The sequence below is a fragment of the Oryzias latipes genome, chromosome 9 (genome assembly GCF_002234675.1).
Source record: "Oryzias latipes chromosome 9, ASM223467v1".
Taxonomy (NCBI): Eukaryota; Metazoa; Chordata; class Actinopteri; order Beloniformes; family Adrianichthyidae; genus Oryzias; species Oryzias latipes.
Window position 1 is genome coordinate 10908335 of NC_019867.2, and position 15855 is coordinate 10924189.

A 15855-nucleotide genomic window follows, 5' to 3' on the forward strand; every position below is an offset into this window, starting at 1 on the left:
AGCCATGTATAAAAAGCCAATCTGGGTGTATCAGACGGTATAATCCTGTCCTGCTTCAGTTCTCAGAGATTAGGACAGAGCATCACCTGAAAGTTAGATTGTCTTGTTTAACCACTGCATCCATGGTTCTGCTTTGACAAAGATTAACCTTTAAAACTTGATTGAGTTTGCTTTTGCAGGTGGTTTTGTGCATAACACTTAAAAAAATGTTTAACTAGTTAATGTAATGTAAGTTGTGATGTTTCTCCCAGAAAAAAAGAAAAAGAAAAAAAAACATGAAATATGGGCAATTTAAATCATCTGTTAATCAACATTGAGAGTAGAAACCTGGAGTGTTGGTTACTGTATAAAAGTATCTTTGTAAAAGTGTAAAAAAGTATCTTTATAATGGAAATAGTATGGCTCATCTATTTTGGCACCCTTTGATAACAAAAACATAAAAGAAAATATGTTGCAGAACAGGACTGAACCGAATAGTGACAGGGCGGTTTCATTCTTAAGCTTTCCTAAAGTAAAACATTTTAACTGCATTTAAACCCACAACACTCCTTTCTCCAGAGCGCATCAATCAGTATTTATGATCAATAAAACTCAACTTTTATTAAACATGACAGTTTTGCATGCCCTGCTGGATGATTTCAGTTTACATTGTATTGAAATGACCAGTTTTTCTCCCTGAGTGTCAGTACGTTTCTGCGTGTATTCATCACCCTGTAGGAATCATTACTGCTCACCACTTGATGGGAGATCTTCTGAAACAACGGATGCCAGATCACAAAACACAACTGTTCACTTTTTATCCTGACTGTTAAAGCAAAAATATTTTATAACTTGCCTTCTCAGATGAATGCTCACCTATTCTTTTAGGTATTCCATAAAAAGCAAGGCTTTCTTAATTTTTTTTCAGGGCTATATGTGGCTGTCTTAGAGATAATACATCCTGGTGCACCAAACCATCAAATGTCAATTTGCCTCAGGCAGAAGTTATAAAGAAGTAAAACCTGTCTGCTCTATTCCGAAATGTTTTAAAATTCAGCCGAGTGAGAGGAAAGTAAAAAGTTGCATGAGATGAAAAGAATAAAGAAGCTGTAGAATAGAATAGAACAGAATTGAGAGGATGCCTCACAACCTAGTCTTTCTTCTTTCACCTTTTTGTAAGCAGAACTTAATGGCATTCCGTGTGTTTTTGAAAGGTTGGAGGTCACACCATGCTGCCCATCCGCTGGATGCCTCCTGAAAGCATCATGTATAGGAAGTTCACGACGGAGAGTGACGTGTGGAGTCTGGGAGTTGTTCTCTGGGAAATCTTCACTTATGGAAAGCAGCCTTGGTACCAGCTCTCCAACAATGAGGTAAACTTGTATCTGTTGTTACCAACTGTCCTTTACAATGTTTGGGCACAACACATTTGGAAAAGTTGTGATTTTTACCTATCTGTTACAAGAAAAGTACTTGTACTGTGATAGGACATAGTATAACGTAAGAGATTCATTATAAATGTTACCTTGGAGGCAGTCCCAGTTTAATAAGTGATGCTTAGCAAGATGTTGCAGCCTTAAGGTGTGAAAGCATTATCCTTCTGTGGAAGATATTTTTAATATTTGATCACTTCTGTATGGGAGTGTCTCATAAGAGTCAATTTAGTGAATATTTTAGCTTTTGCCATTTGTAATACAGAAGTTAAATCTGCTTTTTCAAAAAAGTTTTGAGATTAAGAAATGCTCAAGATGATTTTCAAAATGGGGACTCCCTGAAGCTGTAATCACACCGCATGCGATTCGCGCTTCACAGGCATCCAGTTTCAATGTAAAGTCAATGTACAGACACGATCAGAGGTCCTATACTGCGCTATTTGAGCATCAGGCGCGGTGGTCTGGCAGGAGTGCGTTTTGGGCTTTACAGCACAATTTGGGCATTGCAGTGCATCCAGAGTTCAAATATCTGAACTCCAAGACCAACATGCAGGAGAATCTGATCATTTTTTTCCCTCCTTGGACGGAATCAAATCAGAAGTTGAGCAAATCAAAGAGTATTACTGAAAGTGGCATTCAGACACAGCTCCGACAGTAGATGGTTACCGTACTGGGAGAGTCTTTGAATGATGAACCCAGACATGGCGACGTATTTACCAAGGCTTCTGTAGAGCTCTTTAGAACAAATAAACCTTACCTCTCAACATCATCCGTGTCTTCCATGCATTGAAAATTAGATATACAGTCAATGCTTCTATGTAGTGGTAAGGCTAAAAACTTCTGAAGGTAACTCCTTCCTCCCACATTTTTTTAGACAAGTTGTTCCACAGTTGTGCCATTCTCCTTTGACCCTTAAATGAACTCTAACCTCTTCAGTGTAAGCCTAATGATGTCCTGAGCTCCATTTACATCCAATATTGAACTTTTAGCCCCATCTTGTTTTCTCGTAGACATGTATCAGCTCTCCAAGGCTTCACGGGTCATTCACCTAACAACCTTGATCTACAGCTCAGACAGCTTTCAATCTGGAGTTTGGCTCCAAAATTAGATATCAATTACTTAACTACTTGCACCAACTGATAGCAATCACAGAAGGAGGAGGAGTAAGTAGCTGATTGCTTGCTATAATGATGACTCTCTAACAGTCTGGATCTCTGATATGCAGCAATTTGTAAGACACAGCTGCTTCTGGAGGCTTAATAAAAACCATTAATTGGTATTCATTGCATGAACACAGTGGGGTGTATTTAATGTTTGAGGAAATTATAATAATCTTAATAATATCACAGACGAGCAATAATGTAGATATTTCTAAATGGCTGCAGTGAAATAAGATTGAACAGCCTTTTTCTCTTTTAGATGCACATCCAAAGGCTTAGAGCAGTTACACAAACCTTTATGCTGTGATTCTGCGAGTGAGATTAAAATGATAAAGGTTCCATTGCTAATTAATCACATTGTTTGGGAAGAAAAAGTCTTTATTCAAACATTTATTTGCATTAAATGCAAATGCATCTGCCTTTGAAATTGATGGTAATGTCTACATTTCTTGCTTTATTTCCTCCTCTGTAGGTGATAGAGTGTATAACTCAAGGCAGGGTGTTGCAGCGCCCTCGGACCTGTCCTAAAGAGGTGTATGACCTGATGCTGGGATGCTGGCAGCGAGAACCGCACATGAGACTCAACATTAAAGAAATCCACGGTCTGCTGCTAAATCTGGCCAAAGCCTCACCCGTATATCTGGATATACTTGGCTGAACAAGAAAAGGGGACAAAAACAGAATTTTAGATGTGTGATTAGTGAGTTGGAAACATGTAGAAAGTGTTTTGAGTGGTGTGAACCACTTTGTGCGTATCAGTGCGTGGAAGGTGCAGGAGTTTCTTTAAAAAAAAATTGTTTAAGTTGTCCCCAATCACTTCCCTCCGCCCAGCCAATTTCCTCTCTTTTCTGCATTGCGTCCCTTTCCTTCTTCACCGAAGAAACATTGATGAGAGGTGGTTTAACTTCAGAGGGGATAAATAGCTTCTCACTTCTTTTCAAATGCTTTAAACTCTCTGGGGCTAAATTGATAAAACCTGATAAACAGAACTTTAAAGGGACTGGCTGACCTCTCTTGCTGCATAGTGGACCATAGGAATCTTTTAAAGACCGGAAATCTGAAGAAAAAGCAGCAAAAGGAAGATCTTGTGAAATCTTTTTTTGTGTGTAAATATGAGACATTGCGAGGAGAAAGTGGCTCTTTGAGGCGTTGAGCCATCAAAGCACTGTGTTTTCCAACCAAGTACGTCCATCCATCGGAAATGTGAACTCTTGTCTGCCTTCTGCAATTCAACCACTGTTTTTGTTGCATATTACTTTACATATGCCTGGTCTGCACCGTCACACAGCAGAGGGTAACATGATGAATGCTTCCCTTGACCCCCAAAAGTGGCAGATGCTTCCCTTGTGATGTCAAGCATTCATGTCGGAAGGTCAATTGATTCATTTATCCACAGCTGTTCAACAATTATGAGCTTGTATGGTTGGAGGTGGTGGTGGTGGTGGTGGGAGTGGGGGGGTTGACTAGTTTTTAAGCGGTCAGATCTGTGGGTGGCTGCACCAAAGAAGGTGTGGTTCATTTGGTCAACCCATATTAAATCATCAAAGCTCTCAGCACTCAGGCATCCTTGAAAACCACATCTGCACTGAAGGGACACACACATGAGAAACACACACACACTGTATACCTTATCCTGTCAACCCCCCCTCCCCCAACTCACACACTCCCACTTACTGAAAGACTCAAAATGGACCGAGAAGGAAATTGAATTGTACATGTTTTATTATTTGAGCGGGGCAGTGCTTTAGCCAGGCCCCGTCCTCTGTAATGGTGTAATGTATATTTCATTATAGCCTAATGGGCTCCATTAGCACAGTCTCCTCACAGACATTCAAGACTTATTGTTTTATGGCTGAGAAGGATAGATAGAGGAATGGATAGTGGAGGTGAATGAGAAGAAAATGAGAAAAAAAGAAGAGTGGCACGGCATGAGGGGCGATGATGAGGAGGAATATGAGCAGAGGTAATAATGCACATTTAGAAGAAGAGGGAAGGAAGAGGGGAGGCAATGGAAGGGAGACAGCAAAAAAGGTACAAATGGATAGCTGAGTTGAAGAGGAAGAGGTGTGAGTGTCCTCTAGGAGGAAGTCAGAGTGAAAATCCATCACTCCTACAGCCAGCAGATGTTCTACAAGCTTCACCTCTCATCTCATTCCTAAGGTGGCCCTAAACCGCACACACCACATACATTTTACTGGCAGTCCAGCAACAACTCTCATTGAAAATAAACTCAATAATGTACCACACACGTCCATTATTGAGAAGCACTTCACTCACTTACAAAACCACTCATTCCTGCACAAAAACTGTAACTGTATATACAGCTACATGCATGCAATGGCAAAAAAACAAAAACAATTAATGTTTGGTTTGGCATTTTACTGATGCATATTTTACTATTCACATAACTATTAAAAACGTATCTGAAGTTTTGCTAACAACCTTTTTAATAAGATGTAAACCATCAATCTGGAATTATTGGTCTTATTTAACACTGCACTTGATGGTATTGATGTTTGTCAGTTGGGGAATGTTGATTTTATTGATTTATAATATTATTTATTACTTGAGATGCATTTTGTACATTTCTTTCTATATACAAGGTTGCCTTTCGCAACACAAAGCTTACTGAAACTGAACCCCGGTTTACTTGATTATGTTTTTTGCAGATGTGTATTATAATCTTTACTGTGTGTGCATTTTTGTCATGCTCCCTCTTAACAACGACCAAGCCTGTCCTCAAGTGCAGGCTGTTCTACAACATGATTGGACATATCATTGGTCTGTCACCTTTGTGGAATCAGTTCGACATTCTGCAAAACTATTATCACCTGTCAGAGCATAAATCTGAGGGGTTTAGGCAGCCGCATTGACAGCAAATGTTAACAAGGTTTTCTGGATCCATCCATGCTGTCTTAGAGCTTGCCCTGAGTGAGTACACTCAATCCTGCTTCACAGAAGTTGCCACACATTATCTCTGTGCAATAACAGAGGGCTTTTGACGTGCAAGGGCCTGTGGGAGTTTGATCAAACTGTGAGAACAAACACATGTAGGAGCACCTCCACATGAGAGTAGCGTGTGTCGCAGCAGCTCCACTGCTGACAGCACTGTGCATGCGCCTGCTGTGTTTTCTTAAAGTGTCCATTTGGACCGTGGTGGTGTTTTGTAAAAGGAGTGGACAAAGGGGTGTTCTAAAGACAGACTTGAAGGTAAAACAATAACTGCTGTGCAAATAGCAACCTAAGGCAAGGAGGGAGTGACAATCACAGACTTCTCTTTTTTTCTCTTAATCAAGTGACCTACTGTATAATAGACTATTCAACCAACTTTCCTCTTCTATGCTGCCTATGCTGTATGTGATAGTCTTTAACTCTGGTCTTTAGAAGTGCTACTTCTTTTCTTCAACCTGTTTTTGTAAAATGAAATAACAGCAAGAGGAATGAACAAAAATACATGTAAAAAAAAAAAAATTAATAAGCTGCCAGAAGAAAGTCGCATTCTTGACTGCTGTTTCCCAGACTGTGTTGGTTATTGTATTGTTTTTCTTTTTTCCGTCTTCTTACTGGGCAAGGGGGATGTGAAACGCTGTGGGACTCACTGGATGCACAAAGTGACGTACGGAACCTCCAGGGCGCAGAGCAATCTTTGCTTATTCCATTGGCACTGTGTTTGTGTGTGTGTTTGCACATGTGGGCTTGTATGAAAAGTGTTGATTGCGGCTGGATAGCAACCTGGGGGATGTCTGTAGGATCTTTTTTTCAGATTTTAGTCAAATTGTTCCAAATACTGCAAACACACATCGCAACTTAAAATGCATTATTATCTCTCCCCTCACTCCCCGAAGCCCTCCCATCAGAGTCTGAGTTAATAAAGCTGAAATACTGCAAAGGTCATGTTTGAGATTACATTTGTGCTTCGATGCCTCTGGAACTCCAAACCCTTCAAGAGTTCGACAAAAAGTGCTTCACTGGAAGATGGATAAGGAAAATATGAAACTGTGATTTGCTCTTGTGTATTTAATGCTTTTTCTTTTTTTGTTTTTGTTTTTTTCTATAAGTGCGGGGTTTATAACCATTTAGATTTGCCTTTCCTAGCCGGTTTCCAGCAAAGAGAGGCTGACAACCAGCTGAAAAAAGGGCGTGAGTTGAACATTTCGTGCATAAAGCAAACAATTCTGCAAGGCTGTGTCAATATTCCGAAAATCAGTTTTAGAGGGAAAAGGGAAGATCTAGGATTTTTTTCTTCTTGTTCTTTAAGGTTTCGGGAAAAGTACATACAAATATGTAACGTTTCTGTAAGAAAGAGATGCTAAAATGTTATTTCATTTCTGACAAAAATGCTCTTTGACGTTTTAATAAACATCTGTATTGCAAAGCACATATGGCAATTAAATGCTGGACGTGTTCTAATCAATTCAGCTAACGTTTGTCTTTGCAAGCAGGTTGTTGTGAATTCAAGGACAGCAAAACCTATAACATCATCTGTGCACAAAAACACACACAAACACACCAGGGAGAACTTGTACAGTCAAGAAATTGCATGGTGGAAATAGCCATAGTGAATCATGATGGTAATGATGATGAACATATGACTTATCTTTGAAGGTGAAGAAGTTTGTTGTAAAACCATGTTATGAATAAAAATGTTATGTCACATACAAGTTCTTGCGAGTTAATATACTCAGACATGTGTTTTGATGATTGTTTCATTCTCTAGGACTGTTTTGGAAGTATAAACACAGACCAACTCATATACTCACGTTGGGTCCTTGATTGGAGTAGGTTCAGTCGTCTGTATGCTATGGTCACATTGTACTGCCACCAAGCGATGGGGAGGCACCGGCATAAACTGCAGGATTAGCTGCCGCCGACTGATTCTTCTTGAAAATCGTTGGCGTGGTCATGAATGTCTGAGGGTTTTTCAGTGACTTGTAAAACCAAATTAGATAGGGGCATTCGACTAAGCCCCAGACGTAATTAAGCAACCGCTGAATTAATATGTTCTTTTTACCCAGAGCTCTTTCTACAATTTATCTCCTAATATAAACAGCACTGGTTAGGAAATGAGAAACTAGGCAGCACGAAATTCACATTGGTGTGAGGCTGTGTGTGTTAAGGATTTGTTTGTCAAAGTACCAGGACTCAGCATAGTGTGTGTATTTATGCGTGTGCAAAAGAAAGAGTTGTAGAAGGGGCTCATTCAGTGCACATTTCCTGAACTCAGTACTTCAGCTACTTAAATAACAACTTTAGTCAATGGATCCACACATATGTAGATACACACTAAAGCAACAGAATGCAATCACAAACAAACAATACTAAAGGAGAAGGTTTTCGAGTCATATAAAACTGAAAATTAAGCCAAATTTGTCTTTACTTTTAGAAAACTAGTGTGTCAAGAAGAAAAAAAAATAGCCATAAATGTTCTTAACTTGCTGTATCCCTTCCAGAGTTGCAGGACTAGCCAGTGTCTGTCCTGGCTACTGTTGTGTGAAGGGAAGGTACACCCTGAACAGGTCACCAGCCTGTTGCAGGGCCACATAATCACACACATCAGGGCAATTTAGAGTCACCTATGAAGCATGTTCTTAGACTGTGGGAGGAAGCCAGAGGATCTGGAGAAAACCCACGCATGCAAGAGGAGGACACGGAAACTTAAACTGAAAGGACCCAGCTGCGATTTATAGGAAGGTGAGAGGGGTAACCACATTTTAAACATTCTTCAGATATAGGTGTTAGACGCTCTCCTAAATTCTTTTTTGTGATAAAAAACATACTTTTTGGACACTAAAATGTGATCTTTCTATTTTACAGTTGTATGAAAACTAATTCATTCATCTTCTAATCCATCTTTATCCCTTTCAGGGTAACGGGGCTGCCGGAGTATCCCGGCCACTTGCAGGCGAAGCAGGGGACACCCTGGACAGGTCACCAGGGCCACAACCACACACCCATGCACTCTCACATTCCCACCTAGGGACAATTTAGAGTAAGCAATTAATCTATGAAGCATGTTTTGAAATCCCCGCACATGCATGGGGAAAACATGCCAACTCCACACAGAAAGGTCCCCCATTGATGTTCTGTTTCAGTTCCCCCAGCTGGGACTTGAACCAGGGTCCTTCTTGCTGTGAGGCAAGAGCGCTAACCACGTCCTAGTATGAAAACTGATGTTTTTAGTTAACATTATAAGTGGTTTTAATCAACATTTGGAAGTTGTATTACATTTGTAATGTATTTTTGTAGTAACTTCCTGTCACATTGCACAAAATATCTCATTTACAGCATTTCACATCTAATTATCCACACAATCCCATCAGTTTTGTAAAAGGAACAGAAGGAAACACCTGGAAGAAGTGTCCTTTTCTCATCTCAGATGCAGGAAAAGGTCTTTTTTCTGTAAAGTGAACCAAGAGATGTTTAAGCAGTGACAAGTACTCATTATAGGTTATTTCCTCCCTGCTGCACCTGCAGAGTGACATCATTGCCACCTTTGGGAAGGCTGTTGATGTAGAAATGTTCCCCAACAAATCTGAGTGACTCATAGTTGTTAACTGTTCCAGCACGCAACCCAGGACACAAACATAAACGTAATTATAGCATGCTCGCCTTAAACATTAAAGTTCAAGTTGTAATTAAATACAAATGGAAACAAGAAGAGCATGCATACACAAACTATGTTGAAAGGGAAACATTTAATAAATTTATGTTTCATGTTGTTTTACTTTTGCTTTGAGGATCAATAAAATATTTTCATTCCTATTTTGCCATCCAATCTATCAAAAGATGTAATTTACAGTAATATTTTATTGTTCTTTTTTTGGTTGTGTTTGGTTTAAGTAAAACACAAAACACATTTTCAGTTGAAAAGACAGTTTACTTTAATCTGCTAATTTATCTCAGAGAGAATCGTTGACCGTGTCTGAGGATAAACAGAACGTCTTCCCATCAAGCCAATTCCATTAAGAGGATAATAAAAAGTTACTCCATTTCCCCCCATTTCTTTGAATTGTCAAAATTGACAAAAATAAAAGATTTATTTGAATGTCTCGTCACTCAGTTATGTATTTACAGAAGGTTTGTCTAAAGGGTTCAAGCCTGTGTTATTGGCTATTTATTAATTAATTTGAAAGGGTTCCACCAATCAGATAATAGGTAAGTATATGAGATATTGTCTTTGCTGAAAATATATGATTACCATTTTTTTTAAGTTCAGATATTTTGGAATATCTCTAATTTTGGAAACTATTTCCTGTTAGATCAGTGTAAAGTGACATTTTTTGGGTGAAACGTTTATTTTGTTTGTAATAAAGATCATGGATGGAACAATTTCATATAAGCGTTTAAACAAACAGTACTAAACCAATACTTTGCAAACTTTAAAAATAGAAAGGATAGGTTCGTAAATCTATGATAAACATTCAGCTTGTCAGACATAAAGATATTGTTGGATTCCAATAATAATGAAACTGCTTGAAAGATTTTAGATAAGTCGAAGTAACTGATAAGTGATTATTGTTTTCTGGCCCAGTGACAGACATGTTTAATTATCAGGTAGCTGAATTGGTATAATAACAGGAAATCTTTTTGTGGGTCCAAATCTAATGCACATTTGGGAATAAGTTTATTGGACCCAAAAAAAAAAAACCCAGACCATTTCAATACCTCATGCTTTCACTTTTGCTTTATTTTGTATTTGAAGATCAGTAATAGCAGCACAGCTGTTAGGAACTGGTGGTGAAGGACCCAGAAAGGCTTGAGACCAGGCTTAATGGCAGGTACATAACACCTTCCTGCCTGCATTGTTTTAAAGCTATCAAAAAAAAAAGAAATACAAAATCACTTTGTCTTTAAAGTATTCTAAATTAAGGTGAGTTTGGAACGGGAGTGGTTTCATGCAAACTTGTATCAATATGTTAAAAGTTTAATAAATAAAGTTAAGTGTGACAAAACCATGAAACAAAACAGAGACAATGGAGACAACCTGAAGAAAACACCAGACAAATACCCTGACTGAGGATAATTAACGTAATTGAAGACAGCTGTGGATGGTTACCAACATAAACCTGCTGGGACTGTGACAGCAGAACACAAAACATGACAAAACCCCCAAAAACCTGACTAAAACAAAAGAAAGAAAAAACAAAAGACCCAATCACCACAACAGGCACTATTTAAAGACACATTTTTGTTCTGAATGTATAATATGATTCCTGCACAGCGAATGAGAATGTGTTCTGCAGCATAATAAGAAAAAGTAAGAAGACTCCTACATAATCAGAATGGGGGGATAACCTTGACCATGTTATTAATGCTGTCTGGACATTATTAAGAATAATTGGTTCTTTGAAGACCTGCAATGTTTCAAAGGAAAATATGAGAGATTTCTGTTGTATACACCCATGGACAAAAAAGAAAGACTGATGTAGTGTGAGTAATTTAAAATATAAATGTGTCACGAACCAAAAAGAACAACAGCAAAAAAAAAGCACGTTCATTCCTGAAAGTGAGGCAGTTTTGATATGAAGAAATAATTTGATGAAGCATACATGAAAAATGTTTTAGACATAAGTAAGATAAAACAAAAATGTGGGATAACGAGATATACACAGATGAATATCTTATGATTTATTAAGATAATTGGCAACATATCTGTGAGATGACTGAAAACTTTCCAAACTGAAGAAGAATAAGCTACTTTAAAACTTCACCTATATAAAGTGAATAACGTTCTTAAAGATAAAACTCACTGACCTATAATACCTTATATTCTTTAGTACAGGTAAGTACAAAATCAATATTGGATGTTCATGATCTTTGGGCTCTCTGCATTTGAAACAGGCATGCTTCTATAATGGAAATCACTGCATGGGTTCAGCCTCACATCTTTTAATCTTTGTATAAAATTATGGGTCGCCAGGTAGACCTCTATCACAGAAAGAAGAAGTCGAATGTGAACATTATCCGAAAAATCCACCTGGTTTCTGAACCAAAGCTAATCTAAAATGCACTGAGACAAAATGAAAAACTGTCCTGTGGTCTGATATGTTGAAATAACTTTTTAAGATGCTCACCATGTGCTCTGAAAGGAATAGGAACTGTACCGTCTAAATTGTTTCTATGAAGCTCATTCTCATGAACATCAGTGCTTCACTTTACCATTTGGTTTTTTTCTTTGGTGTATTTAAAAAAACAGAAGTTTCCAAATTGTTATTTGAGTTTTTTACAAAGCACCTTTCAGGTATATACATAAATAGATCAGGTTAAACAATTCTAAAGGGAAAAACTTTTGGTTTATCTGAATTTAGTATAAAACGTTGTCCTGCTTAATGTTTCAGTTTCAGAACCAAGTTTTTTTGGCTCAATTTTTGGTAGAGAACAAACAGCTGTTTTGGCGGCTCTTTGGTTTGCATCAAAAGTAACTAGTAAACAAGCCAAACACACAAATGGAGCATGGATGGTGAAATGATTTACTAGCTCAGCTCCAAAAAGCTTCTACAGGAACGGACGGGGTAAACATTGGAAAACCTTAGACCACAGAAGACCAACACAGTGTTGCTGCAGATCTAATTTAATAGAACAGCTATTGAAAATTGATACTGCATTGACACAGTATGTATTTATAATCTGTTAAAATAATTTTTTGCAGTTTTTCCAGAGTTTAGAACAATTTACCGTGGAGGATATAAGTGGGGCTCAATCCCAGTCTCACTCAGACTGATAAAGCTTCTCAGATGATGAGAAGTGACACCTTTCTATAAGCGAAGACAACAAATCCAGATGCCAGAACTCAACTTCAAGACAAGCTGATTGAATGAAAAATCTTCATAGACACATCAAGGGTTAAACACTAATGTAATGCCTACCTTGCTAAAATATTTGAAGACATTTTTGTTCTATTTATTTATGTATTAGATCTGGGCAGGAACATAAACTATTCGCACAGTGCTTTGTAACTTCAGTTTTTCCTATTAAGGCTAAATGGTATCATGAGCTTTAAATACAATTTATCATTTACGTATAATTTTCAATCCTGAGCAATAAAGTCATCATTACCAGGCAGCATTTTACATGGATAATTATATATTTGCATAAATTGTATCCCAAACATAGAAAATTAAAATACCTTATTTGGTTTTATTACAAAATGAATTGAATAAATATAAATGATATTTTCTCTCTCTCAAAAAAAAGAAACATTCTCTTTCTGTAAAGTGCTCTCTGTTGAGTCTTGTGACTCATATGTACGTGTAATAGGATATCTTTTAAAAGAAATTAGACAAACAGACACACACACATATATATATATATATATATATATATATATATATATATATATATATATATATATATATATATATATATATATATATATTCCATTAGTGACATCTTGTATGTTTTTTTGAATACATGTAAACTTCTGCCTTGTTTTAAACCCTCACCTATGAATCCAACCCTTTCCATAAATCCACACCACAAATTGATAAGCACATTCGAATGCACTGCTTTTTGAAGTTCAGCTGTTTTCTCATAACCCCAGCTCTGTCCTTGAACATTTGTTTTACTTTTCCTGGAAGTAGTTCTGAAATGCCCGGAAGTAATTATAAAAAAGTTTGGGCTAATTAAACACAAAAGTGTAAGTGTAAAGACATTTCTTAGAGTTATTGTGGCTATCAAATACTTTATCACCCTGAGAGCATTTTTAAAACATTTTTAAACTTTACAAGTCGTCCAAATCTTAATTCCCATAAACAATCATGTATGTTGTTTTAAAATGTTATTTATTTGTCATGCCACCTCTGTCAGCCCCGCCCCTCTGCTCTGCTCCTGACTCCACCAGCTGTGACCAATTCATCCTCATCAACTCTGCCCTTCTTAAGGAAACCCAGCTCCACAACTCATCGCCAGATTGTTACCCCTTATGGTGACTAACCTGGTCCCAGTCTCGCTCATGTTTATGCATCCTATGCTGATCTTGCAACTAACCTTATTATTCCTGTCTCAGGATTCCTGCTCACCAGTGTCACCTGTGTGGAAGTCAGTTCGAGCCCCCCTGCTGTTCTGGAAACACCACTCTCCGCTAGCCGCGTTACTACCTCCAGCCACGCCTCAAGCTTCGCTCCTCTCTGGATCACATTCACGCTAGCACCATCTTCCTGGAAGGAAAGAATAAAAACCCTTTCTTAACTCTCATCTACCTGCGTCCTCATTCTGGGTTCCAGCATCTGGGTCTGCCGCTCCTCCGAATCATGACATTATTCACATTAATATTCACATGAAATACATGTTTCATTGCTTTGGCATTTTAAAAATCAATTTAAGGAAGGAATAAAGGGTTTGCAAAAACATCAGGAGTAAAAATGTGTTTCATTACACATACTGTACTGTAATTTAAACGTACACTCTAATTCAAAGTATTTTTTTTATTGCGTAAATGTTATCTTTTTGCATCATCTGTACCTTTAAAACCTATAAACATGCGATTATTGAATATTTTTAAAAATAGATTTTAGGGTGGCAGTCCATGATGTTTCCTAACAACAGATCATGTTTTCTTTGAAAGGGGAGGCTATGAATATTTACAGGCTCCATCCCAAAAGTCGCAGCTTAAAAACGCAGGAAAAACAGGCCAAATTTGTGAGCTAGAACCATTCCTCATCCTCAGCGTCTTGAAATGGTTTCCTGTTCCATCCAAACGGAACAGCCAGTGGCTTTATCAAGATTTATGAGCTAAATCATCATTGGAAATATAAGACACTTGTTGGGGCACAAAGGCAGATGGGATAGGAGGGAGGGAGTGCACAGTGAGAAAGGAGTGTTCCAGATGAAAATAAATATAAAAAAAAGAAAAAAACTATCAAAAGTGGAGGAGAACACAAAAGCAATGGAGAAAAAGCACAAAACCCAAAAGACAGACAAAGACAAGACGAAGGCAGCTGTGAATCAGCACGCAAGCATGGTGGCAAACCTGTCTGTCACTTATAAACCTTGCTCACAAGCATCTTAATAACAAAAATGATGCACTGACTTCTGTTTTTTCAGTAAAACGTCTTAACAGGATTTACTTACTTTTCTGAAAGGCTCATAAATATTTTTTTATGTCAACTACTTTTTTAAATTTACCTGTCAAAAATAAGTTGCTAATTGAAGAAAAGTTACTTTGGGCTAATATTTTACTACAGCGTGAATGTAATGTAAGTTAAAAGAGGTAACACAAAAATTCACATTCATGTAGGTTTTTTTTTAGCATTGTTTTACATTTTACATTAAAAATTAATTGTTCTGGATCACTCACTTTGACACTTTACTTACAAATATTTTCAAAATAAATATGAAAGTTGTGCTCACAAACGTCGAATCAATTTGACCTTTTAAGAACAGAAAGGTGTAAAGTCAAAATTTAAACAAAACTAATATTGAACATCTCCTAAAATTGATCCCATTTTTAAATTTCGTTTTACTCCACAGCTTCAATTTAGCAGGGATGATTTACAATTTACCAGTTGTACAAACGGCTGCCTGTTGTTAATGTAACTGTTTCACCAATTTAATGTCAGTCCTCTTTTTCCATGTCTTTCCAATTTGTTTACTAAAATGTTATGATCAATAGTGTCTGCCTCATTCAAAAGGCAGAAAAAAAACATTTTTTTTATGTCAAACATAGTTTTTTTTCAGAACTCAGCTCAAACAGCTTTTGTTAAACAAAGCAACTGCTTAGAGCTGACTAATTGAGCCTAAGCTTCTGTTTACTGAACAAAGCGACACTTTATAAAATGAGCGCTGAGCCATGTGTTTCTGCAAACTGAATTAAGTGTGTCTGCAACTGTGTGATTCTTTACATGATTGACTAATAAATTGGTCCAAATGATGCAGACAACTGAAATGGTTCTTTGTCTTCACGAAGATGTCAGTGATAGGCGTTTCTTTGTTTGGTTGTGAATGCACAGACATATTCATTTGACGGCTTTTTTAGTAATAATGAAAATGAATACACAGCACATAAACAAAAGGGTTGAAAGATAAAACGACAAGGTGCAAAAACTCCTTCATTAAAAATGTGAGGAAAATGTGAAAATGCTAAGAACTTGTTAAAAGTGCTAAGGCACCGAGATTAAAAACAAATAGCAATAAAACAATGATTGGTAAACAAGGGGAAAGAGCTATAATTCAAACCTGAAGCAGACAGTACTATCAAGCATCCCGAGCAAACGACAGAAAACACCAGGGAGCGATTGGACAAGCAGCAGAACAGAGCCAGTAAACGAAGGATGGGCTTTTGATGG

At 37.5% G+C, this 15855-nt stretch overlaps 1 protein-coding gene across 2 annotated transcripts in view; it reads left to right on the forward strand.

The window, feature by feature from the left end:
* Positions 1-7230, forward strand: part of ntrk2 (neurotrophic receptor tyrosine kinase 2) — an 82939-nt gene extending 75709 nt beyond the window's left edge. For both annotated transcript variants that reach the window (XM_020705849.1, XM_020705850.2), the window contains exons 19-20: positions 1194-1352; positions 3045-7230. In XM_020705849.1, the coding sequence (XP_020561508.1) occupies positions 1194-1352; positions 3045-3230 (345 nt within the window). In that variant the 3' untranslated portion in view covers positions 3231-7230. The remainder of the gene's footprint in view (positions 1-1193; positions 1353-3044) is intronic.
* The last annotated feature ends 8625 nt before the right edge of the window (positions 7231-15855 follow it).